The sequence below is a fragment of the Cucurbita pepo genome, chromosome 3 (genome assembly GCF_057944985.1).
Source record: "Cucurbita pepo subsp. pepo isolate OVF chromosome 3, ASM5794498v1, whole genome shotgun sequence".
In the NCBI taxonomy this organism is placed as follows: Eukaryota; Viridiplantae; Streptophyta; class Magnoliopsida; order Cucurbitales; family Cucurbitaceae; genus Cucurbita; species Cucurbita pepo.
Window position 1 is genome coordinate 16,404,719 of NC_141800.1, and position 24,296 is coordinate 16,429,014.

Here is a 24,296-nt window from a genome sequence, read left to right on the forward strand (position 1 = left end):
ATTCTTCGTTCTCCTCTTCAACCAATGCGAGACTTTACACCAGTAAGAACCGCTCTCGACAACAAAAGGGTATGTTTATAATTTTCAATTTGATCTGCATAGTCAACACTTTTCAAAAGTGACCATTAATTTACGACCCACATTCTCGTGTTTTTAAAACCCTACATACTTTATCTATCTTAGTAGTTTATACAACTCATATCATTACACTTAACTTTACGTCATTATTTTTAATGAAATTATCTACGCACATGGCTGCCTCACTCGTTCTTATTATATATCAAATCAATTAAAAATTTATATTCGTATTAAATTGCTTCCATACGAGTCCGATTTTGAGACGAAGTCTCGTGTTCATAATACTAGTTAAGAAAAACCGACCTAAAACAGTGAAAACTTAAGAGGATCCCTATTATCTATCGGTTCGGTTGTGATACTAACGAAAGGGTTAGAGTGATTATGTAATCATCTATTACTACTTTTGAACATTAAATATTTTGTTGCATGGATTGCATAGATTCCATTATCATATATAAATATTTATTTTTTATTTTTTATTTTTTAAAGAAATAAAATAAAAAGAGAGAGAGAAAATGTGGGAGCAACATGGGGCCAAAAAAGAGGCCTTTTTAAGGTTAATTAATTGACTAATTAACTAATTAATTAATTAATGTGAGAATTGAACTGGATTCTTTGTCTTTGTTGCACTAAAGTATTAGCTTAATTTTCATTGATTAACCCTTAATTAATCCCTAATTAACTCTTTGGCTTTCACGTATGGACAAGCCGTATCACGCATGCAGTAACCCTTTAAGAAAAAAAAAAAAAGATTCTCCATTAATAACTAAATAAAAAAATAAAAATAATAAAAAAAATCATGTTTTTTAGTACAAATAAAGTTTTAAATTTTTTTTTTTTAAATTGACATAAATTCATAATTTTACAAACCAACCAATGAAATTGAAACACCTCATAAAATCAATGAATTTTTTTTTTTTTAAAGTGACATCATATCATTCCCTTATTCCCTTTCAATAATTATTTAAAATTTAAAATTATAACAAATTAATTTAATAATATATATTTATTGTTTACGTGAGATAGTGGAAAGAATCAAATACCATAGCTTCACGTGTATGATCGCATGTTAAGCATATAATTAGCTTTCGAAATCTCAATTTTGGGTATTTTACGCAATATTTTACACTAATTAATTCTCTCCTCAATCCAATATATTCGAAGCTTCATTAATTAATTCCTTATTTGATACCCTTTTCTTTGGGTTTTGTTTGAATTTTAAAATAATTTTGGAAATGTTGACAAATTTTGCAGTAAGATATGATTCAGGAACGAACCAATGTTAATTAGTTTATGAACATGGGAAACCTAAGTAAATAAGGGAGTATGAATAAACTAAGACCACATCTGAATGAGAGCGATTTGATAATAGGAACTTCAGAGGCTTTACTTAGAGCAATTTTATGTTGGGTGACGAGTGAGGACAAAACATGCGGGAAGAACTTGTGTTGATCTGTGAGGATAGTTTTTACTCTTGAGAAGTAAAGAGTAGGTAACGTGATCAATGTTAGGATCAATAGATGTCCAATTCTTATCTGAATCGACATGGGTCGGAGCAATCATAAGTTACTCTTCTCATCGTCAATTGGTTTTTAGATGAAACTTTTGTTTATCTCATATGGCATTATATTTATTTATTTATTTATTGACCAATTAATTAATTTTTTATTTTTCGTAAGGGAAAAAGGCAGGAGGAAATTAAAGATAATAAAAAAAAAAATGAGAAAGGGAAGTGGGTGCATATAGAACTTGGGGAGCCAATATTTGACTAGTTGGTGGGTGTAGTCAGCATTGGTGGTGCGGACCCACTCTGGAACCGCTGATATTAGAAGATCTGACGCAAAAGCCACTCCGACATGTCGTTTTGCTTGACGGACTGCCGGAAAAGTATTCATTATTTTATATTTTTTCTTAAAACATTTTTATCCAATAAAATATTATTCCTTACTTATAAATTCATGATATTTGTCTTAATTAGCCAACGTAAGACTCATCTCCCAACAATCCTCTCCTTGAAACCTATGAAGCCATCGAACAACATCTCCTTAATCGAGGCTCGACTTTTTCTCTGGAACCCTTAAACAAAGTACACGATTTATTGGACACTTTAATATAATTTTCAAAAATCAAATAATTACCCGAACCCACATGGGTTTTAGGATGAACAACTAGGTAGGCATCCCACACAGCTGCACTAAAAAAAAAGGGGGGCGAATTTAAAATAAGAAAAAGGAAGAACATATGATGTTTCACAGCTGAAACTGGCAGCACATTTGGGGTGGTGGTTTCCTTGAATGGCATAATCCTTTAGCATTCATAGCAAGCTTAAGTGGAAAGGGCCTGTAATATGCAGAGATCTCAAGCTTTGGCAATGTCCTTTAATACTCATGTATATTGCCCATTGTCAGCCCTCCTTCTCAACCCTCCTCACCTGGATCACACATTCATTTCCCTTTTCCATCTATCCGTACCGTTTTATGCCCTCTATTAGTGCCTTCACACATGCATTTGTGGAATCCCTCTAACCCTAAATCACTACCATTGTCCCCTCCAATTTCGACTCCAAAGTACGTGCCACCAATGTTGTTCATAAATCTATTATGAGGGGTCGAACCATCGAACTTTGAAATGATATCATACAGATGAGATTCGAGTCGAGTCGACGATAATGTAATTAGAAATATTGAAAAGTGTAGGGACCAGACGTGCAACAAAAGCTATAATTTAATTATTTAAAAAAATAATAAATTAAAAGGAATAATGGGTATTTAGGAAATGAATTTTCAAAGGGGGGGGCTGACATTCTTGTTTGGACTGAAACAAAAGGAAGTGGTGTTGACTCTTTAAAGGCATGTGAATCGTACTCCCAATATTAAATTAAATTTAAAATTAAATATAAATTTAAGAAGAAAATGAGTATTTTTTTTTTTTTTATTTAAATGTTTTTTTTAATAAAATCTAAATAAATGCAGCGAAGGAGAATTAAGGGAAATCACTGTCAGTCAACAAATATTTGGGAGAATCTTTTAATGTTTCCTGCCCTTTTTGTTTTGTTCTCTTTCCTTTGGAAGCTTCTCACACAAAAGCTGGTAATTTTTTGGACCAACATGCCCTTTACTTTTTTTTTTTCCCTCATAAATCATATAAATAATATCATTTTTTTTTACTCACGATGGTGTTGGGTCATATCGATTGAGAATTAATATGACAAGATGAGATGCTACGTTGTATTAAAAGACTTTTGTCTCGAGTAGAGGTAAGGTCGAACCAAATGACTTGGCCTAGTCTCGTAGAGAATTGAACATGGATGAGTAGGTGGCATGTGTGATCAAACAAGCTTGGATTTCACACCAGAGATGTTCTTAAGGTTGGTCGTGAGTGTATCAAGATCATGATGCTGCACGGTTGAAAAAGTACCACTGAAGTTTGGTTTATAAAAGATACCCAAAACTTAGAAAGAATTTCATTTTAACCCACTTAGTATTATTTAACATCAAAATGGTGTGGATTTGTACTGTAAGGTAGTGTTTGGGTGTACTGAGGATTATATAATTAAAGTGGAATGAATAGGCGTGGGCCCCACCACTCACTACCTCCCTCCGCCACTTTTTTGGACTATAAATTCACGCCCGTCTTCCCCAACCCTTCCTCACTTTATATCCCTCTCATCAACAAAATTTCTTCAACTTCCTTCACTCTCAAAGAATGGCAACAATGGTGTGTCGAAGCCCTCAGCCCTGCGTCGATTCTCAGTTCATCCAAACAACTTGGTCTCTTATGGCCTCCTCACCTCACATCAAATTAAATGCTCAACCTCCTCCGCCTTTCCGATCCGCTTTCAAATCCGTTTTTCTCGATCTCGATTGTGTCGAATCTCTACACGAATGCGACGAATCAAATCGGATTGTTCTCACTCGCAACGCTAATTACTCTGTTCTTCTTTCTTCTAATGGTCCGAAGAAATCCGATTCCCGCGGTGAAGAGAAATCCGGAGTGGCGATTAAGGATTTAGATCCTGACTACGTTCATCCACTCCTTAAGCGCTCTCGCTCCACTCTGAGCGAGAAGAGTCTGGCGCTCTGTACTGAAAATTTAGGAAACGAGACTGGAGCGGATTTTGTCGAGGACGCTATTTTCTCCGATCTGAAAGTCGAACGGTCTCCAACGAGGAAGCGAGTGAAATCGAATGATAATCAAGGTAACAAGAAACTATTTCCACCGCCTTTGACGACAATCGCCGGTGTAGATTCGATTCGCGTACGGTCTTATCGCGAAAACGGAAGGTTGATAATGGAGGCGGTGGAGTCTCCGGCAAGGCTCTCGTATTTCCATGCCGAACGAAGCCATGGCCGCCTTCGACTAAGCATTTTGAAAAGAAGCACTCCGAAATTTGAATCCGAAGAAGAAAGTACGGAAAAAGAAAAAGAAGAAGAAGAAGAAATAAAAAACGACGACGTTGAAGTAGAGGGCGAGGTAGGTAATTATGAGGAAGATGCGGGGGTAAAAGTGAAAGAAAATGGAAATCTCAGAGGGGCAGAAATCGAAATAGAAAAGCTTGAGAGACCATGCAGGTGCAACGAGGCGGGCGAACATCATAATTTTGACGAAAACAAAAACAACAATGAAATGTTATCATTAACTCGGGAGCCCCTCCCCATTTGGGTCTCTTCTTAATTTTAATTAAAATTATTATTAATGATTTTTAATTTTTGGATGATATTTATTTATCCCTTCTCTTTGTAATCTTTTTTTATTTATTTATTAATCCATTTCCACTAATTTCACATCCTTTTACGTAAATATTGTTGGTTTTCATATATCCCTCACGGTTTTAAAACACGTACTCTTTATAAGCAATATTTTTCTTCGATCCCTAATAGTTTTAAATACGTTAAGATTAATCATTTAGGTCAGAAAAGCTCCTTAAAAATTAAATGATGAGCGATGATATAAAAATAACTATGATTGAATTAATATATGATAATTATTATTTTTTTTAAATAAGATATTTTAGAAGTGAGGAACTGAACCATTAAATTTTAAAATGATAATTAATATATTATCCACCAAATTAGGGTCGAATTAAGACGAGTTAATACGTATAAAAAGTATGGTTTTAGTTTATTTAAAGTAATAACAAGTGTACCCATAAAAGTAAGAAAATGGTTGTTGTGGACGCTAACGTAAGCCGGAAATTAATTAGATAAAGGAACCAATCTCATCTGTTTTAGTATTTAGGAATTTTAGATTAAAAAGAAAAGCATAATGACCTAATTTCAAAAACGACAGCATATTTATTTAAAAAATATATATTTTCTTTAATGTTTAGGTCTCATATGTTTCCGATTAAAAAAAATGATTTAATAGACCGAAGAATGTAATGCTTCATTCGAATTCAACACCTAATGATCCTGACATTTTCATGCAAGTAGACTGTGATGTCCCACATTGGTGGAAGAGGAGAACAAACCACAACCTTCTCCTAATAGACACATTTTAAAGCCTTGAGGGTAAACCCGAATGAAAAAATTCAAAGAGGACAATATCTACTAGCGGTGGATCTGAGTCGTTACATAGACTAACTCACAGATAGACACAGATTCTTTAAGCATATTTCTTAACTTCCTAGTTCTTATGAATAAGTTACTGAAAAAGAAAGTACACTAACTTTCAATTATTTAATGTCTTTCTTAGTTATTGCAATCTTAAATTGATTTCAGTGTATTTTGTACTTATCATTTACTTGAGTATCACATTAAATGTACTGATGCGTACTAATCCACTTGTACGAAGGACACTCAGACACTAGGGAATGAAAGGTCACATGGTCTTTGGTTTGTAAAAACGACCAAAAGGGGAAGTTGGTGTACTGTGGACTGAGACACCACATGCCCTTCTTCATGTCACCGAGGTGGAGCTTCTTCTGCCTTTCAATGCCCTAACCCACCCCCAACCCTCGCCTCACCCATCTCTCACTCTCAATGCAATATAAAGCCATGATGTTGATGTCTAAACCACGTACGTAAAAGTTAATATCTATTTTCTAAGTATCGTTTAAGAATGATTGTTAGTTGTCCACGTACTGCACGTACCCACCATTACTTTTTTTTTTTTTTTACTTTTAAAATATCCAATATTTACTTTAGTCTTTCGTAACGTTTCAAGGATATTAGGTAAAACATAGAGACCTGTACAGTAAAAAAAATGACCCAAATTGAATATTGAGAATCAAATACTCATAGCGTTCATTTGAATAAACTTAAAAGATATGGATAAGGTTTGTTTCAAAATTAAAAATTTGTTCTCTTTAAAACATGTCACTTATCACTATTTAATATATAATTTGTACCAAAAAACTACCTAATTATCAACTATTATTCAACTTCAAATCCTTTTTTTCTCCATTAAACTTATTTTAATGGAGAAGGGAGCTTGACTGCAAGACCCACCCGTCGAGCAGGGATGAAAGTCGGCCTTAGTGATCCGACGGTGCCGAGTGGAAGGACCGTCGCTCAACGGATAAAAGTTACTCTAGGGATAACAGGCTGATCTTCCCCAAGAGCTCACATCAACGGGAAGGTTTGGCACCTCGATGTCGGCTCTTCGCCACCTGGGACTGTAGTATGTTTCAAGGGTTGGGCTATTCGCCCATTAAAGCGGTACGTGAGCTGGGTTCAGAACGTCGTGAGACAGTTCGGTCCATATCCGGTGTGGGCGTTAGAGCATTGAGAGAACCTTTCCCTAGTACGAGAGGACCGGGAAGGACACACCTCTGGTGTACCAGTTATCGTGCCCACGGTAAACGCTGGGTAGCCAAGTGCGGAGCAGATAACTGCTGAAAGCATCTAAGTAGTAAGTTCACCCCAAGATGAGAGATCTCCTATTCCGACTTCCCCAGAGCCTCCGGTAGCACAGCCGAGACAGCGATGGGTTCTCTGCAGTTTTCAGTTAAAATAAGATGAAAAACATGCATAACATTATTTATGTAAATAGTTTAAGTAAATGATAATAATGATCTTAATTAGCTGTGACAAAATTTCGATCTTTCATTCTAGTAATTTCAAAATTTAAGGATGTTTTTTGAAACATACACGAAATTTATGGGTATTTTGACCAAATTTTATATTATCTCGGTCTTAGTTTTTTTAAGGTAATATGTTAAAAGCATGTGACGTTTTGATGAATTATTAATCATTAAAATGAGCTGATGGATGCATGCAATTTGTTACGTAAATTAGTTATAAATGTAAAAATATTATATATTTTGGCAAAAAAAGGCGAAACAAAAACCAAAAAGCAGCTGGGGTGTGCCATGTAGAAAGCCAGCAATAATTTTAAAACCATAAAAACGACGTCGTTTTCCTCAAAAAAACTCCATTACCCTGCCAATTGCAATCCCACCCAAACCCCATTTTCTTTGACCTAATCCACCGCATCACCGGTCATCCAATAAGGACCATCCACGTGTACAACTTCGGTTATGTGTTGGATATTTTTTTTTGTATGTTTATTTATTTATATTTTTAATTAAGATGAAATTGTTGTTCCAAAAACAAACACAAAAATTATTCATAAGATTTTTTATTTCTAGAAATATTTAAAAAAAATAACCAGCAACAAAAACAAAAGAAAGCCCGACATTATAATCATCAAAAGACAATAGCATGAGATTACGAGATTACGATCAGTGTAATAATGGTGTCTAGTCAAAAGACATATCGAAGTGTGATTTTAGTAAAGATCTTTGTCTCCGCTTATGAAAAGTTGTCTTTGTGAGATAAACAAAGAAACATTTCTTGATAATGGGTCGTAAATTTAAAATAAAAAATAAAAAAACAATAACAATAAATAATAATAATGAGATAAAATTTTGCAGTAGATTCGGCTGTAATTTTCTGGGGAAACAAATGGGATTTTTCAAGATTTTGACGATCTTATTCCAGGCAAATAATGGGCCCGACCGGTCCAATCTGTCACGAACCGGACAACGCATCATAACAACCCTAACGGTCCCCTTTTTGAAATAAAAAATGTATAATCTAATATTAAATTAATTTTTATTAACTTTATATATAATTAAAATGAAATAAATAAATAAATAAACATATAACGCAAAAGAATATATTGGGCTCGGTTAATTCGGCCCACTAGGCCCAACAATTTTAAAATTTTAGCACATGGGCCGGCCTATTTCAATCATGGGCCAACAGGCCGAATTTGGGCTGGATACAATAGGAAAGCCCAACAGTATATTGGACTGTCGTCTGACTGTCCGAGTTTTCGTAGCTTGGGAAAGTTGGAGACTGGTTTTCAGCTCAAGAAAATCCGGCATTCTGAACCCTGCTAAACCCCTACCACCGGGGGAGGTCTTAAAATATGGGGAAGAAGAAGCATAAGCGACCGGAATCGGAGTCGGAGGCACTTGACGGAGGCGATTTTGAAGCTCGGCATGAAACTGAGCTCATTAATGGATGCTCACCTGAGACGAAGAAGAAGAAGAAGAAGAGGAAGAAGCAGAATGTTGAGAATGAGGAAATCGAGGGGGAGAAGAGGAAACCGATTTCAAAACCTACAGTGAGCATGGCAGTATCCGGTTCCATCATTGATAACGCTCAATCCCTTGAGCTTGCCACCAGAGTACGCATTTTCTATTTTATGAGCGAGTGTTTTTCGAGTTCTTCCCCCTTTCCCATGTCCCGTGGAGGATGATATTTGTTATGCCTTCTCTTTGAATGTTTTGATTAGTTCTCTTTTCTCTATGCATCTCTACTACTGAAATGGAGTGATGTGATTAATTATGAAACAACTTATGGACTTCTTTCCAGTTGGCTGGTCAAATCGCTCGAGCGGCAACCATATTCCGAATTGACGAGGTCTCCATCTTTTTCATTTGTTTCATCCTCTTCTTTGCTTCAAATTTTCTAGAACAGTTATTGGCATCATCACTGGAATTGTTCAACTCAGGAAGATAGTTTTTGTATGTATCAGGTGGTGGTATTTGACAGTGGAAGGAGTTCAATGACTGGCTCGGATGTTGCGGCAGCTAACAATTCAGATGAGGATGAAAGTGGCGCTGCTTTTCTTATAAGGATCTTGAAGTATCTTGAGACTCCACAATACTTGAGAAAAGCTCTTTTCCCAAAGCACAACAATTTAAGATTTGTGGTCCGGCCTAAACATTCCTTGGTTGCTTTAATCAAAGAAGTAATATGTTCTGTTTTTCTTCTGACCTTTTTATTGTGAATTTGTTATAGGGGATGTTGCCCCCGCTTGATGCCCCTCACCATTTGCGCAAGCATGAATGGGGTCCCTATCGAGAAGGTAAATTTTGAAATCTCCTTATGGGTTTTCTATAAAATTTGCATCTGAATCTTTGCCCTGCATGTGAGGATATTGTTCCCTTTCTTGTTCCAAGCACACCTTTGAAACTATAGCTTTTAGTCGCATTAATCTCGAGGATTGTCGTCGTACTTTTGAACTTTGGGCTATACAACAATTCCTGGAGATTCATTTTTCTCAATGTATAAGCTTCTCTTTACCGCTTCTCAGAATCTATAAAGATATTGCTAGTGATTTTGTTCATCTTCTGTCTGATAATTTCTTTAATGCTGGAGCAACATAGTTTGGAGAAGTTTTCCATTCCACATTTGCAACTGTCGCTTGAAAAATTCAAGTTTCTTCTATTCATTTTGGAAGACTCTTGAAGATGAGTCTAGGACTGGGACTATATAATTACATGCATATCTATCTGGCTATATCTTTGGATGACTTCTGATTTATTATGTTGCCATCCTCGGCTACTGCCTTTTTTTTTTTTTTTTCACTTTTCATTTTGGACTTCATTTTGCATGTTAAAATTAGGTGTTACCTTGAAAGAAAGAGCTCCAGATGCTAGAGGAACATTAGTTGATGTTGGTTTGAGTAAGGTAAAGCCAAATTTTCTCGAGTATATAGAATGGAAACACAATTTTTTTCCTACGTTGAGCTTGAGCTATGCTACCTGTTGGTTTTTAGATGAATTGGAAAGTGTACGCTAATTCAATTTCTCTTTGATTTTTTTGAAGTTAAATGCTTCCAACAACCATATTTTACTTAACTGGGTGTAGTTCGTTGGTTTAATAATTTGATTTTAAATTGTGCAGAACGTGGTAGTTGATGAAATACTTGAACCCGGAAGAAGAGTAACAGTTGCTATGGGAACAGATCGCAATTTACTTGCTGGTATTGTCTGATGCTAGTACATATTTGAATAAAATATACAAATGTACAAATTGACAGTTGTTTTAATCCCTGCTAGTCTATAGTAGATGCCTTGATTAGTATTGGCTCTATGCTTGTACTTTTAATGTAATGCTTCAAGCCCACCACTAGCAGATATTGTCCTCCCACCACTAGCAGATATTGTCCTCTTTGAGTTTTTCCTTTCGGGCTTTTCCTCAAGATTTTTAAAATGTCTCTACTAGGGAGAGGTTTCCACACCTTTATAAAGGATGATTCGTTCTTCTCTCCAACCGATGTGGGATCTCACATTTAAAGTGTGCAACACTTATGTGCAACACTTATTGAGGTCTACAAGTGTTATTTAAAAACTGGTAAAAAGAGAATATGGACACCAAAAATTAGAGTTTTGTTACTTAGCTGCAATGAAAATACATTATTAGACTATATCTATTAATTGTTTTCCGAAAAACCAATAAACTAGTGACTGCTGGCTAAGCTCGTTCAGCTGTCATCTGCCACAATCCTAGTTCAGTCTCCACTTTCATGGGCACTTAATTGTCGTCATACATGTGTTAGTCATGCTAATGCAAGTTTGTCATAAATGGAAAATGAGTATTTGCTCATGGATTTCAAAATCCTAAACTTCATTTGTCCAGATCTACCCCGCCAGGTTGTCTCATCTTCAAAGCCTGTGGAAGAAGAACTTTACTGGGGTTATAGAGTGCGATATGCTTCTTCTTTGAGTGCAGTTTTTAAGGAGAGTTCATACGAGGTATATGCTTATAACTTTTCGTGAATCTTCTAAAAATTAATATCATTTTCTTCACATTTTATTGCTGTTTTGTTGCAAGGGTGGTTATGATCACTTGATTGGAACCTCAGAGCATGGAACAATAATTAAGTCCTCGGAACTAATACTACCTTCTTTCAGGTATTTTGCTTAAGTCCACCGCCATGTGACCTGGGTAGTTCGGTTTCAAACTGATACCTTTAGCACATGTTGCTCGTTGATTTCTTGTTACCCTTATGCTAATTAATTGTGTTTAAATATAAAAATGAAATGGTTGTTGTTTTTCTTTTTGTTCCATTTTTCTCGTCATTTACAATGTCATATAACAGAAGTTAGCATCTTTAATGTCTTTGAACTATATTCAGTGGGTTGAACTCAAATCTTGAGAATTTTTACCATAGCTGTACGAATACCCCTTTCATCATAGCCACCAAACTTACAGAAGCATATGCTGGCTTTATTAATTTTATAGTTTGTAATGGAAAAATGTGTCTAAGAGGGGCTTTTAAAGAACAGTATTAAAGGCATCTTGCCAATTAAATGTATGGCGAGCCTCTGTTTTATGCATTTTCAACAGACGATGTAAAAAGGTTCCATTTTTTTAGAGAACTTATATGCATTTTCTCACATGAACAATTCTCTGTCCGAGCCAGATTGTTTCAATTGACAAGCATCTTTTCTTTTCTTTTTTTTTGGTTTTTCTGCCTTTTGAGTTGATTAATTGTTAATCATTGGCAGACATCTTTTAATTGCCTTTGGTGGACTTGCCGGTTTGGAGGAGAGCATTGAGGAAGATAACAACTTCAAGGTGTTCATCTTTAATAACTTCACGGACATAGTACCATAGGCTAATCCTTCAATGAAATGATAGTTCTTAAAAGCACTCATGTAGTAATCTTTAAAGCATTTGATAGTTATAAAATGAACTAAATAAAAATTATGTTTCTTTCTTTGGATTACTCAAGTAAATAGTTAATACTAACATGTCGTGATTGTTTTGATCGGTTAGAGTAAAAATGCTTGTGAGATCTTTTCTTCATACTTGAATACATGTCCACTGCAAGGAAGCCGAACAATTCGAACAGAGGTACTCCACCATTATTATCTCCTCTATTTTCTTTTTCATCCCTGCATATTCTCTGATCTAAGCTTGCTTGGTCTTTAGGAAGCAATACTCATCTCTCTCCAGTATTTCCAAGAACCGATAAGCAGGGCATTGCAGATTTCAGCAGATTAGTTTTGATTGTTAGAAGCTTCAAAATCCAAGATCCTGTCAATGTGCTCGCATGGAGCCGCTTTCCCACATGGCTTGAACTTGGGCAGCTGATTCAGTTGTGCTCACAAAAGGGTTTAAAGATACGTCCGTCCCTTCTATGTTGTAACTTTAATTGTCCTTCAAATTTGGACGCTTTAATTCATATATATGTTTTGTTTTGAACTTCTAGGCCTTCAGAATATGAACAATATGTGGGTTATTGAAATGGAACCCATTTTCATCTATTGTGTCTGTTACAGATCTCCAATCAGAAATGTCTCCATAACTCAAGAACAAATGAAAAAGAAGAAAGCATAGGGTGGCTATTGCCAAATTGCCGTCTGTCTGATAAATTTTAGAGTGAACTATGGGGAGTCTTTAGAATGAACCCATCTTCGCAGTCCAAAGTCTTCACAATAAATGCTCTAGTCGTAGCTCTTAAGATTAAAGCTATGATACCAACTGTCACGGTTGTACTTTTTCAGCCGTGCAGCGTCGTGATCTTAACACGCTCAACCAGTTGTAAGGAGAACTCAAGTCTCATTTATGCTTTTCATCCGACTTTGTGGCATTATCGAACCTTAGACGAGGTTTGTATTCGCCAACCGAATATCGCTTGTGCGAAATCCAAACTTATTCGATCACACACACTGTTTGCACATGCATGTTCAATCGTCTCCGTAGGCATACTATGATCTCTATTGTTAGATTCAATTCAACCATTCCATCTATCTTTTTTTGTGAAATTGACTTTATAGAGTTACTGATGAACTTTGGAGGCATTCTATGATCTTGAACCTCACCACCATAGATGAACCATTGAAATTGAATATGTGCAAGATTAATCTGGGAAACTATTTACACAAATCAATAAATTTATGATCATTTTATATTTCTCAACTGATTATGTTATTTACTTTAAAAGTTTACTGAATTAACATAATATATTCATATTAGGTATTTTGCATTTAAAATACCTTTGAAATTGGAATATATTTGCATTTAAAGTAATTCCGAAAATGAGAAATTAAATATAAATCATTTGCAAGCATACATATAATAACGGAAATAAATTAATAAAATCAATTTGCATTGAATTTGGAGAGATACGCGAAAGGGGTAAAATGGTACTATGCAATAAATGAAATCTAATTATGTAAATATTCATATGTTTGAACATTTTTTAAGTTAAGATTGTGAAATGTTCTATTCAACTAATTAATACTAAATTTAATTTTAATTTTTATATAACCATTTTCAAATTAATTTTCTATCTTTAAAAAAGTTTCTAACTTTAGTAATTTATTTATTAAATTTTTAAATGATTTAATCTAAAGCAATTCAACATAAAGGGATAAAATTAAGTTTTGAAATTCATATGGATTAATTCATTAAAAAGGTACCCGCTCCTTTTCGTAATATTAAATATTCGAACATTTATTCATTATTAAGGAGTCAGGTCCCTTCGATTTTATGTATAACTTTGGCTCCCTACAACTCTAGCCACTCACTGTAATAGCTTGCTTTTCGAGTGACTCGCACTTCAAATAGTGCGGCTGGGCCAAAGTGAGTTCAATAGTCAACCTATGTTATCGAAACTTTTAAAAGATTTTAATGACAGTAAAAAAGGCATACCATGCTATATATACAAGTACGATCAAGAATAAATATTAGATCATAACTTAGCACGAGCAAATCTTATAGAGAAGGGGTTTGGGACTCTGAACAATTATAAACAAGCCTTATAAGCTGTCTCGAACCAACGACTGAGAAAGATCCATCATTCATCTATTCCTCTCAAAAGGAGGGAGGCAATGGCAACAAAGGATACAGATACAGTTCATTGCAAAAATTCCTAGTAAAGTAGAAGCAAAAACCAAATAAATCCTACAACTGCAGACATCCACTACTACCATGCTGCTCCATAGAAATTACGTCGACGATACAGTTGATCGACGTTGAACGATATTCGATACTCAAAACAAGCTAAAATTCTGAAACTAAAACAACACATGCCTCTCTTCAAATACTGAAGTCTAAGAGACCAATCTTGCAACTAGCCTAAATCAAAGAGGGTCATAAATAAATAGAGAAAACTCTAGTTCTCTTCATTAACTTCAAGGTTCTTTAATTTTGATCCCAATTCATCCTCGTCGTCATCGTTCCCTGCCGATTCCTCGTCGTCACCATCTCCCCCCTCGGGATCGTTTTCATCCAAGGCCCCAAGCATATCTGGAAACTTTTTGAAAATATCTTTCAACTCATCAATGCCTTCATCAGAAATGAAATTTCCATTGATGTTCAGCAGCACAAAACCAGGCTTCTGAACTACAGTCTGAGCTAAAACTCGAGCCCCGGCTCTCCGAATCAAGTTAGTATTCATGTCAATTTCCTTTATTTTGATGTGACCTTCTAGTGCCTTACTAATCTGGATAGTTCCTTCATCCTTCAGTTCATTTTCACCCAAATTCAAGCTGGTCAGATGGGGCTTTTGAGCTATGCAAGCAGCTAATGCAGAAGCAGCTTCAGCTGTTATGTCATTTCCAGCCATTTCCAAGACTTCAAGTGCAGGAGCAGTGTCCTTCAGTCCATTGGCTATGGTAATTGCACCTTCATCTTCCAAGTTCAGGTAGCTCAAATACAACTCCTTGAGAACTGTATGGGATGAAAGGGCTTTACTCAGAGCAACTCCACCTTCCACTCCAAACATGTTGTCTCGGAGGTCAAGTTTCCTCAAGTGGGTACAAGTCCCGAGTGCTAAAGATAAGGCAACTCCCCCCTCAGAGTCTATCCTCGTAGAGGAGCAACGAAAATCTTCCAATAGAGGAGAACGCTTTACAACTTCGGCAATAGCAAGAGCACCTTCATCGCCTGTCATGTTATTATGAAACTGAAGGATCCTTAGCTTATCTGTTGAAGGAATCAACTCGGATACCGCCTGAGCAGCTTCCTTGGAAATGCCATCATTCATCAAATATAGCTCCTCTAAACAAGTCTGTGATTTCAGGAGAGAGCCAAAAGCTCGAACACCCTTTTCACCTAAGGCATTGTTTGAGAGGTTCAGGGACCTCAAGATGCTGCCTTCTAAAGCATCTGAGAACAATTTCATGACCTCTAGAGCTTCTGCCTCTGGTCTTCCTGCAATAAAATCAGAGAGATCCACTTCTTTTAACTGATTTTTAAGGGACACCAAAATGGGCTCAGTAACACGAGCTGCTTGTAAACCAAAGCTTCGGTTGCTGAAACATATCTTGGTATAAGAATTTCCTGGCTCTTTCAAAGGCTTTAGAAGTTCTTCAGCTTCCTCTGCCTCGATAAAGGCTCGTCGACCTTTTGAGATGTCGAAAAAGACTTCACGAGGAGCACTAATGATATCAGATTCAGCCTCCTTGCCTGCCTCGACTTTAGGACCTCTCTTAAGAACCTCGAGAAGAAGCCTGCTGCATTCCTTGGCATAAAGTTGCACAGCAGCACCCCCATCACCATCTGGCTGCTTTTCATAATTCTGATTAGCTGTAGCAAAAGCAATATCTTCAATTCGCTTTGACTCATCTGCGGCCTCTTCCAGACTAAGAGTACCATATTTTTGGGTGAAAAAGGATTGGCTGGTAAGGTTATTTGTCATCCGCTCCACAAGCATTTTCCGAGTATTTTCACTAGGAGGCCACAATTTGATAGAAAATGGCCTACGTCCCGAATTTGTGGTTACAGCGTCCATAATCAAAAGTGCTCAAAATCCAGCCGCCTAAGGCAAATAAAAGGCAACTTCGACTTATAAGGGATATAGGAATTTGAAAATAACAGAAGTGTGTAGTTATCTAGCATATCCTAGTCATTAGTCAGAGAGACACAATTTATGAACCAAACATATTACACTTATTAGCGCAGAAGTGTAGCTCTTTACCAATTTTTTTCACTTCCACCAAACAATCAGTATCATTCTTGGAGTCCAAACAGTAGAGACAAACAAATATTCAACCGAACTTTGTAAGATACAAGATAAACAAGCAAAGATCCAGTAGTTCAATACTGAAAGCAGATGGTAGTCAAACCATTTCAAGATGGCTCCTGTTCTCCTAAACAATAAATCAAAGAAACAAGAAGCAAGAAGCAGTTCGGATTACATATCAGGACAAACAGCGGGCACCCACAAGTAAAGGTTCACTCCACTACCCCATTCCATATCAGAACAAATCCAAATCCATCTCCTGCCGTGACTCTTCCCTCACAAATTATCGCTCTATATTATCCCTAAACAACAGAACGGAATCCAACAACAACACAGAAATGACAATAAAAACACTACCCGAAGCCGGTGAATGCCAAATACACTTCAAGTGAAGCAGAAAAAGGATAATGTCAAAGAGATTTAAGGACATCAACCATGGATCTACCACAAGACGAAGCTTGAAACACATAAAAAAAAAAAAAAAAAAAAAAAAACGAAGCAAACCCAGAAACGCAAACAAGCAAGAAAAATGGAAGAAATAAGAAAAACCCTAGCAATGAAAAGAAGAGAAAAGAAGCGTTCTGTTGTTCACCTGCTGGAGATGAATGGAAGGCGTAGTGCGCGACGGTGAAGAGGCGGAGAGATGGTGTAAGGGAACAGAAACCGAAAGAGAGGGAAAGGGAAAAGAGGGAAATTTGGATTATAAAGTGTTTGTGGGGGGAAAAGGCAAATGGGTCGGCTTTGGATGACGGCCTGTGGTTTGCGTCCAATTGGCGGTACTCCAACGGAGGAGTTCGGCAAATTTGAATTTTCATCTTTTTTTTTTTTTTTTTTAATTTAAATTTTCAATTCTTTTTTAATCATTTAACAATATACTCCTCATTATTATTGCAGAAGAAAATTATTATTCCTCACTTAACTTCTCAGAAATAATAATAATAATAATAATTTAAAAAAAAAAACAAAAATGTCTCACTTTATTTATAATATTTAAAATAAGTTAGAGATCCCGTCCAAACTCACCGTTAAGAACCGTCATTTTTTAGCTTTCTCTTTCAAGCTTCCCTTCAAAACAAAATTTTAAAATGTGTCTTCTAGAAAGAGGTTTCCGTGCTCTCATAAATTTTAAAATAATGTCTTCTAAAGAGAGGCTTCCACACACTCACAAAGAATGTTTCGTCCCCTTTCCAACCCATATGAGATCTTACACTTATTAGTAGAGAAGTGAGTGATCAAACCATTAAGATATTGACAATAAAAAAAATATATTGATAATTTCATAATAAAATAATGTAATTTTCTTTTATTAGCAGCAAAAGCTAAATATTTTTAAAATTAAAAATAAAAAAAATAGAAATAAAGATAAATAACCGTTTGTGGGGTAAAAGGCAATGATGAGAAATTGGATATGATTTATGATGAAAATAAAGAAATGAAGAAATTTAATCTGACAAAAATGAAAAAAAAAAAAAAATGTAATATTCTCTCCTTTTTATGGATTCCATAATTGAGCAGAGGAGCATGTGCATGTGGGTGCTGCTCTTCCACATCTTTATCTTATCTCCCTAACAGACTCAAATCTCTTCCATCATTTCAAACATAAAAAATTTCAAATTCTTTTTAAACTCTTTAGAACATATCAACCATCCAAACAAAAGCCTGTTAAACCCCTGAAGTAGATGTTGTTACTGCTTTCAAATTTACAGAGTTCTCCAATTAAATGATGCATCTTCACCAGAGCTTAGTGATTTGGGAAGATGCATCAATTTTATAAAATAAATGCAATGCATTTCAGGGATAAGATTCTGGGGAGGACGACTAAGACCATTCTATCTAGCAATGGTATTACTTAAAGACTTTATACAAAATATCAAAACCCTTGCCATTAGAAGAAGAAAAAAAATAATAATAACCAAAGGATCATGAGCCATAAAACAAATTTACTAATTCGAACCTCGATCTAGCTCGCAGCAGCAACCAAATCTACCACTATCTGTACATCGTGTTTTTTAGTTAGAGATGATGAATATCGGCACGGTGCAGATATCTACAGCCGTGAGCTGTGGAGGTTGTTAGCCTTGGTCAAGGCTTTGGCAAAATAATTGCGGATCTCGGGAAGTATGCGCTGAATTAGATGAGAGTGCCTGCAAAGTATTGGCATGAAGAATGGCTTAGAATATGCAGGGAGACAGAAACCATGCTGTTCCATCCATGGTTTCTTTAGGTGCGGCATCGACAAATGATCATGTCTATAACTTACATCTCGCTTTAATAATCTTAAGTAAGAGCTTCATACTGATTCTCTCCATTTAAAGCTAGCATGGAGGGATCTAAATCTAAAAGTTTAACTCCCTTTAAAGCTATAATTTGTGAAAAGTCCTTAAAAGTTTCGTTAACTGCAGAAAAACTCGAAAGGTTTAAAATTCAAGCTGAAGAAGGGTAAGAGGTTTGGAGGTACATACCCCGGCATTGCACCGAGTTTTTCGAATTGTTCCAAGATAAAAAGGATGCACGTGTGCCTCAAAGATATGGCATTGAAGGCTTCTGAAAGTTCATACATGCTTGAAACATTCTCCAATGATATATCCTGGCAGAAGTTTTAAAATTAGCGTATATATCATATATATGTATAATAAGAGTTGCATAACAAGCAAATGAGAAATATCAGAAAACAAAATTAAAATTTGGTCATTCTTAGCTCACCTGTGCAATGGTATATTCGCACAATCGTTTAAGTCCCTCCAAGAGATACTGATCGGCAGCTCTCAGGAGATCTTGTGCAATATCCAACGAAACATCCACAGATCCAGTGTAAACAAATCTGTATGATAAATTCAGTTAATTAACATAATACTACTTGCATTCATATGCTGATAACTTTTGGAACTCAAACTTCGCAAACCTCATCATTAGCTCAAAAACTTCCCATCTAATATTTGGAATTTCTATATCCTTTGCATCCTTTTCCTGAAATGCATATTAAAAGCAATCAGTGAAATTGGGCATTCTGGAGACTATATCCCCAATTAAACTAGAAACAAGGCTGACAATTGGGTTTGAACACATTTGGGAAACTCACCCGATAGCCACCATCAAACATAGCACGGAATGCATCTGAAGAAGCAAGCAAGCAAATTCTGTGGGCATGGAAGCGTCTTCCTGCAAAAGACAAATGGAAAAACCAAAAGTTGGATAAGGTCATTTGAAAAGTAATAAATCATAAGTAGTTAGAAACGTGACGAAAAACAAACGACCTTCAACAAGAAATGTCACATCAGATAGTGTCGGATTGTTCACATACTGCTCACCCAGGTAAACCTGTATGAAATATGTCAGAATTACAGTGATAAAGGGAATAGTATAGAAATTATAGATCCTATGCTCAATTTTTCAGGTCATAAAATTAAAGAAGAGAACAAATACTTCAAACTCTTAGAAACTGAAACAGATATTTGAGGGATCATACATTTGGCCACTAACTCAAAGGCTCAAGGGGCATAATTCTCAATGTTGCCAATTCACTTTCACCCTTACACAAAGTCAGGTTTTCATTCTCAAGCCAATGTGTAAGCATATTTCAGGTCATAAAATTAATAAATCTACGAACATCCTACCTGGGGTGTTGGAGATGGTGGAGCAGCATCTACAGGAGAAAGAGTCATGGCCTTATTTGCAAGCTTGTAAAGCGCAACAGCACCATCAAGCTGCTGCTTGAGACTTGAAGAACCAAGCAGGCCAAGAAGCAACTCCAGACCTGCAAAATGCAAAAGCATTTATTCTACAATAAAATCTCCATTCACTAGTAACAAGCTGATCTCCAACTGCACCCTCAAAGAAGGAAAAAAAAATAAAGAAATTCTAAAAATATGGCATGCCATTATTGTCGACAAATATAGTCCTCTGATCGTCAGGTGAACAAAGATGAGCAAGAGCAAGAGAGACTCGTCTTTGCACAGCCTTCTCTGCTACACGCATTAGATGTAACAAGTGATTTAAAACCTAAGCAAGGAAAAGAATGTGATTAAATTTGGAAAGTGTCCATACTGACAAGTGAACAGACTAGAACATCAGGCAAGTCAAAGTCCAAAAACAAAATCAGTAAAGTCATACTCACCCTTCCATGTATCTTCTCCTCTAATCTCTTGAGTGTCTTTGCTACACAATCTTTTGTTGCCTGAAACAAAATTGCCAATTAATTTAAGCCGTGATGGAGAAAGTCAGTGAGGAGGCACCACTACTGAATGAGAAACTGTCGATAACCTCCAATAATACACACAAAATACACTAAAATAAAGCGAGAGAAAGAAGGGGTGGGGGTATTGAACAGTTCCAACTAGATAGATAAGGAAGGTTAAGTTACTTGCACTATAAATTCTCCATCTTGCAGCTTCTGAACTCCTCCCACTCTAATAAAATCAGATACATTATCCTACAGAAGAAAATCAACAATTACAGTTTATATAAAATTATGATCACAATCGTTCAGTTAGGCAGTGGGATTATGTGCGGCAATGCATCCTCAAGTTTATATCAATATTATAACCAACATACCTCATTATCGGCAAGACCATAAAGAGCAAATGCCGCATTGTGTTGCAAAGAACCATTTTTTGAATCAAGAAGCTTCAGTAATGGCATTAGACCACCATTATGAGCAATACCAGCTTGATTATGAGTTTCCTGAAAATATAAGTTTTTTTCCTCAGATTCAGCCAAGAAATTCACAAGACCCCGTCATTCAATCCTAAGAACAATCCACAAAGAAAAAAGAAAAAATAAAAAATGGAACAACCAGGAGGAGAGGAAAATCTCTGTAAAGAATTATAAAATCTTTGGAAACAGCCCACCAGGTGCCATTTTTAATGGAAGATAAAAGTCTAAACTATAGTACCTGTGCCAACCTCCCCAATGCAAAAGCTGACATTTCTCGTAGTTGTACATCAGGTGATTGAAGCATCTCAATTAAGGGTCGAACAGCACCCCTCTGCACAATGTGAATCTGCAAGTGTTTGATTTGTTCAGTAAGAAAGTTAAAAAAAGAAGGATACGAAACAGAAATTAAAGGGTGGGTGTATCTTTTGTTATAAAAATAAATATTTAAGTATATAATGGTACATATACACAGCACTTTTGTAAAGTGAATAATTTTCCCCTTCCTAAGCAATAAAATAGGAGGATACACATTCCCATCTCTTTTTTCGAACTTGTTACCATGAAATAATAAATAAACTTTTATTCACCTTGCAATCTGAATCAGTTGCCGCAAATTGTCCAAGTAATAAAGCTGCCTCCCTTTGGCTCTCAGAGCAGCAGGAACTAACACAAAAGGGAAATGATTAACATAATTTAGACTAATGGAGATCAACTTTGTCTTGACAGCATAATTAGTTCTGATTGGCAGAGCAACAAAGGTAAACTGAAAATTTGAGAAGATAGGCACAAAACGTATTGAAGCAGAAATATACAAGATACGTGACATGATTCCTGAAGTTACATCTAATGAAGCGGTAAAAAACAAAAGACGTGACAAGAATCCTGAAGGTCAGAATACCTGAGTAATCCAATAACAGGTTGCAAAGCTCCAGCAAGAAGAACTTCTCTCTTTATATTTGGGGATGAGTGAACCAAATTTCCAATAACACCAACCTAAAATCACAAAATCCATATATCCAATTAAAGATATCAATTCATTAAAAAGCAAGAAATTTTCAAGTTTGTCACATAGATAAAATCCTACCGCTTCATAATGTATAGCAGCATCCTCTGACCGAAGCATCAAAATGAGTGTAGGGAGTGCATTACACTCAACAATCTGCCAGTTAGCCAAGAAGATGTATGATTTATATATTAAAACTACAGTTGAACATCGAATTTGCAGAAGAATGCCAATTACCTGATTTTTGTTCTCGTCATTCTTAAAGGCCAGCGTCCGTAATGCCCCAGCAGCAGCTCTTTGCACCTTCGTGTCAGTAAATTCAAGCAATTCAACAAGCGGAGGAATTCCACCTTCCATCCTGAATGTTTAAATCCTCGTTAAGAACAGGTTTTGATGACAATTTTAAAAGTTAAAAGTTAGACAACTAAACATACCTAACCCGTGTTTTGATGCAACTATTCTCATGGGCAAGATTTGTAATGGCATCTGCAGCTCTACGAATAACACTATTCACAGCTCGAGAAGAACCATCCTTGTGTCTCTTCAATAGCTCAACGAGGTGTGACAGAGCGCCAATGTCAACTATCAGTTGCTGGTGCTCAGGCTGTTGAGAGAGGATAAAAGTAAGAAATGAATCAGAAATCAGTTGCAGAATGCACAGAGCGTTGGGTCTGGGATGAAGGTGATAACTAATGCGCATGCTAATAATATGTTTTACTTCTATTCAGCTGCAAATGTCCAACAAAAGCCCAAGAGGGGATAACGCATGAGCTACAACTATAAACATGCAATCCAATTGAAAGACTGTGTTTACTCTTGCAACGCCTTGACCCAAAATCTTAGACAAAATGCATGGAAAAGGCCTTATATACGCTAGTATTTTGAGTTCAAAATACTTCTCAACGCTGCTAATTCATGCAGATAAAATTTTAGCTAGTATCTACTTCAACTGGAAAAAACATGCAAAATAAGTCACACACTAACGAAATGATAATTGGAAAATTTGTGTGCCAATAGGGCAGCTCAAACAGCAACAGATTAAATTTGACCTTTACAGCCAGTAGTCCAAGCGCAAAAGCACTTCCCTTCTCAACCTCGTGCTCGAATGGCTTAAGACTACGATCACCGTCAACAATAAGCGGTGCTTGTAGATGCTTGACTAAAGCCGGCACGGCTCCACCTTCCACAATCACGTTTACTACCTCTTCTGGCAACCCCAAGAAAACACAAAAATTCTAATCAATTGACAATAATTTTTTTTTTTTTTTAAAGGTAGCCTCATCCTGAAGAAGATCAACCGCTGGAAACTCTAAAGATCGAAATAGAACAGGCGAAAAAACACGTGGAGATCGGGAAAATACCGTTTTTAGCAAGCTCAGCAAGAACATGAGTAGCTCGCTTAGCAGCACCTCGATCTGCTTCCTTCCATGAAAAAGAGGAATTGAGAATTTCAACTTGAGCACTGACCTCAGTGAGTAACGCTTGCTTGGCGTCCCCTGTAGGCACCGCGATCTCCCGTTCCTCTTCAAATTCCTCCTCCAGTTTCCGCTTGTGGCCTTTCCTCTCTGGGGGACTCTGATCTACACGCTTCTGAAGCTCCATAAACAACCAGAGGAGCTTGGATAACGAAATATGGAAGAGGCTGATCCAGAGAACCAAATCTGGGGTTTCATCAAGTGGGAAAGAGAAGAGAAAGAGGAGAGAGAGAGAGAGAGGAGGAGAGGGTAGTTCGGGAAATTCGCACAGTAAATACTTTCAGATTTCCCTCTTCTTTTGTCTTTGGCATTTTTAGGAAATATACTTATTTGTTTATCATTTTTATTTTATATTTAATTTTCATTAAATTTTAAAAATTTACTCGCTAGAGTTTTTTTTTTTTTTTTTTTACTTTTTATCGTCTAGGTTAATTTTTTTTAATTACTGACTTCACTAATTTTTATCATTATTATAATTAACTAACAAATTTATGTCATAATATTTAAATTACTTAAAATAAGAATAGAAATACAGTCGTAGAAGTTGTTAGATCAACACCATTCTCTACTCTTTGATTATAAACTCATGATCATTTCCTAGATTAGTGTACGTGCGATTTTCATCCTCCAAACAGAAGCAATTTCAAACTTTAGAACTAACATCTACTCAAAAGGGTAAAAAAGTAAATTAACAAGGATTCCACAACATATTTTAGTGACCTCAAATGAATATAGAGTAAAAATATTTGATACAGTCGAAATAATAAATGTTCTAATATTGAATCGAATTTACTAAACGAGTAATTAAAACCTCAAACAACTAAGATTAGTTAAATTAAATCTAAGTTGTTAGGATAATATAAGATCAGTCA

The 24,296-nt window shown here is 36.0% G+C and overlaps 4 protein-coding genes across 4 annotated transcripts; 2 read left to right on the top strand and 2 right to left on the bottom strand.

The window, feature by feature from the left end:
* Positions 1-3,744: 3,744 nt before the first annotated feature.
* Positions 3,745-4,867, top strand: LOC111791426 (uncharacterized). Its single transcript, XM_023672754.2, has one exon. It carries the CDS (start codon positions 3,784-3,786, stop codon positions 4,750-4,752), a length of 969 nt encoding a protein of 322 aa, XP_023528522.2. The 5' UTR covers positions 3,745-3,783; the 3' UTR covers positions 4,753-4,867.
* A 3,488-nt stretch (positions 4,868-8,355) lies between these two features.
* Positions 8,356-12,530, top strand: LOC111789783 (uncharacterized). The gene is made up of 11 exons (XM_023670472.2): positions 8,356-8,715; positions 8,904-8,951; positions 9,067-9,243; positions 9,333-9,399; positions 9,940-10,004; positions 10,221-10,299; positions 10,956-11,071; positions 11,151-11,230; positions 11,828-11,897; positions 12,099-12,176; positions 12,255-12,530. Exons 1-11 carry the CDS (start codon positions 8,455-8,457, stop codon positions 12,324-12,326), a joined length of 1,113 nt encoding a protein of 370 aa, XP_023526240.2. The 5' UTR covers positions 8,356-8,454; the 3' UTR covers positions 12,327-12,530.
* A 1,581-nt stretch (positions 12,531-14,111) lies between these two features.
* On the bottom strand, positions 14,112-17,045 carry LOC111789639 (RAN GTPase-activating protein 2). The gene is made up of 2 exons (XM_023670274.2): positions 16,886-17,045; positions 14,112-16,089 (listed from the first exon to the last, which is right to left on the bottom strand). The coding sequence occupies exon 2, from the start codon at positions 16,060-16,062 to the stop codon at positions 14,443-14,445; it is 1,620 nt and encodes a 539-aa protein (XP_023526042.2). The 5' UTR covers positions 16,063-16,089; positions 16,886-17,045; the 3' UTR covers positions 14,112-14,442.
* Positions 17,046-17,955: 910 nt separating this feature from the next.
* Positions 17,956-23,710, bottom strand: LOC111789636 (ARM REPEAT PROTEIN INTERACTING WITH ABF2). The gene is made up of 19 exons (XM_023670270.2): positions 23,311-23,710; positions 22,999-23,156; positions 22,384-22,553; positions 22,187-22,307; positions 22,031-22,105; positions 21,845-21,939; positions 21,534-21,609; positions 21,185-21,292; positions 20,845-20,973; positions 20,654-20,722; positions 20,408-20,467; positions 20,169-20,292; positions 19,908-20,047; positions 19,548-19,611; positions 19,373-19,452; positions 19,196-19,260; positions 18,997-19,114; positions 18,756-18,880; positions 17,956-18,437 (listed from the first exon to the last, which is right to left on the bottom strand). The coding sequence occupies exons 1-19, from the start codon at positions 23,549-23,551 to the stop codon at positions 18,341-18,343; spliced, it is 2,115 nt and encodes a 704-aa protein (XP_023526038.2). The 5' UTR covers positions 23,552-23,710; the 3' UTR covers positions 17,956-18,340.
* Between the last annotated feature and the right edge of the window lie 586 nt (positions 23,711-24,296).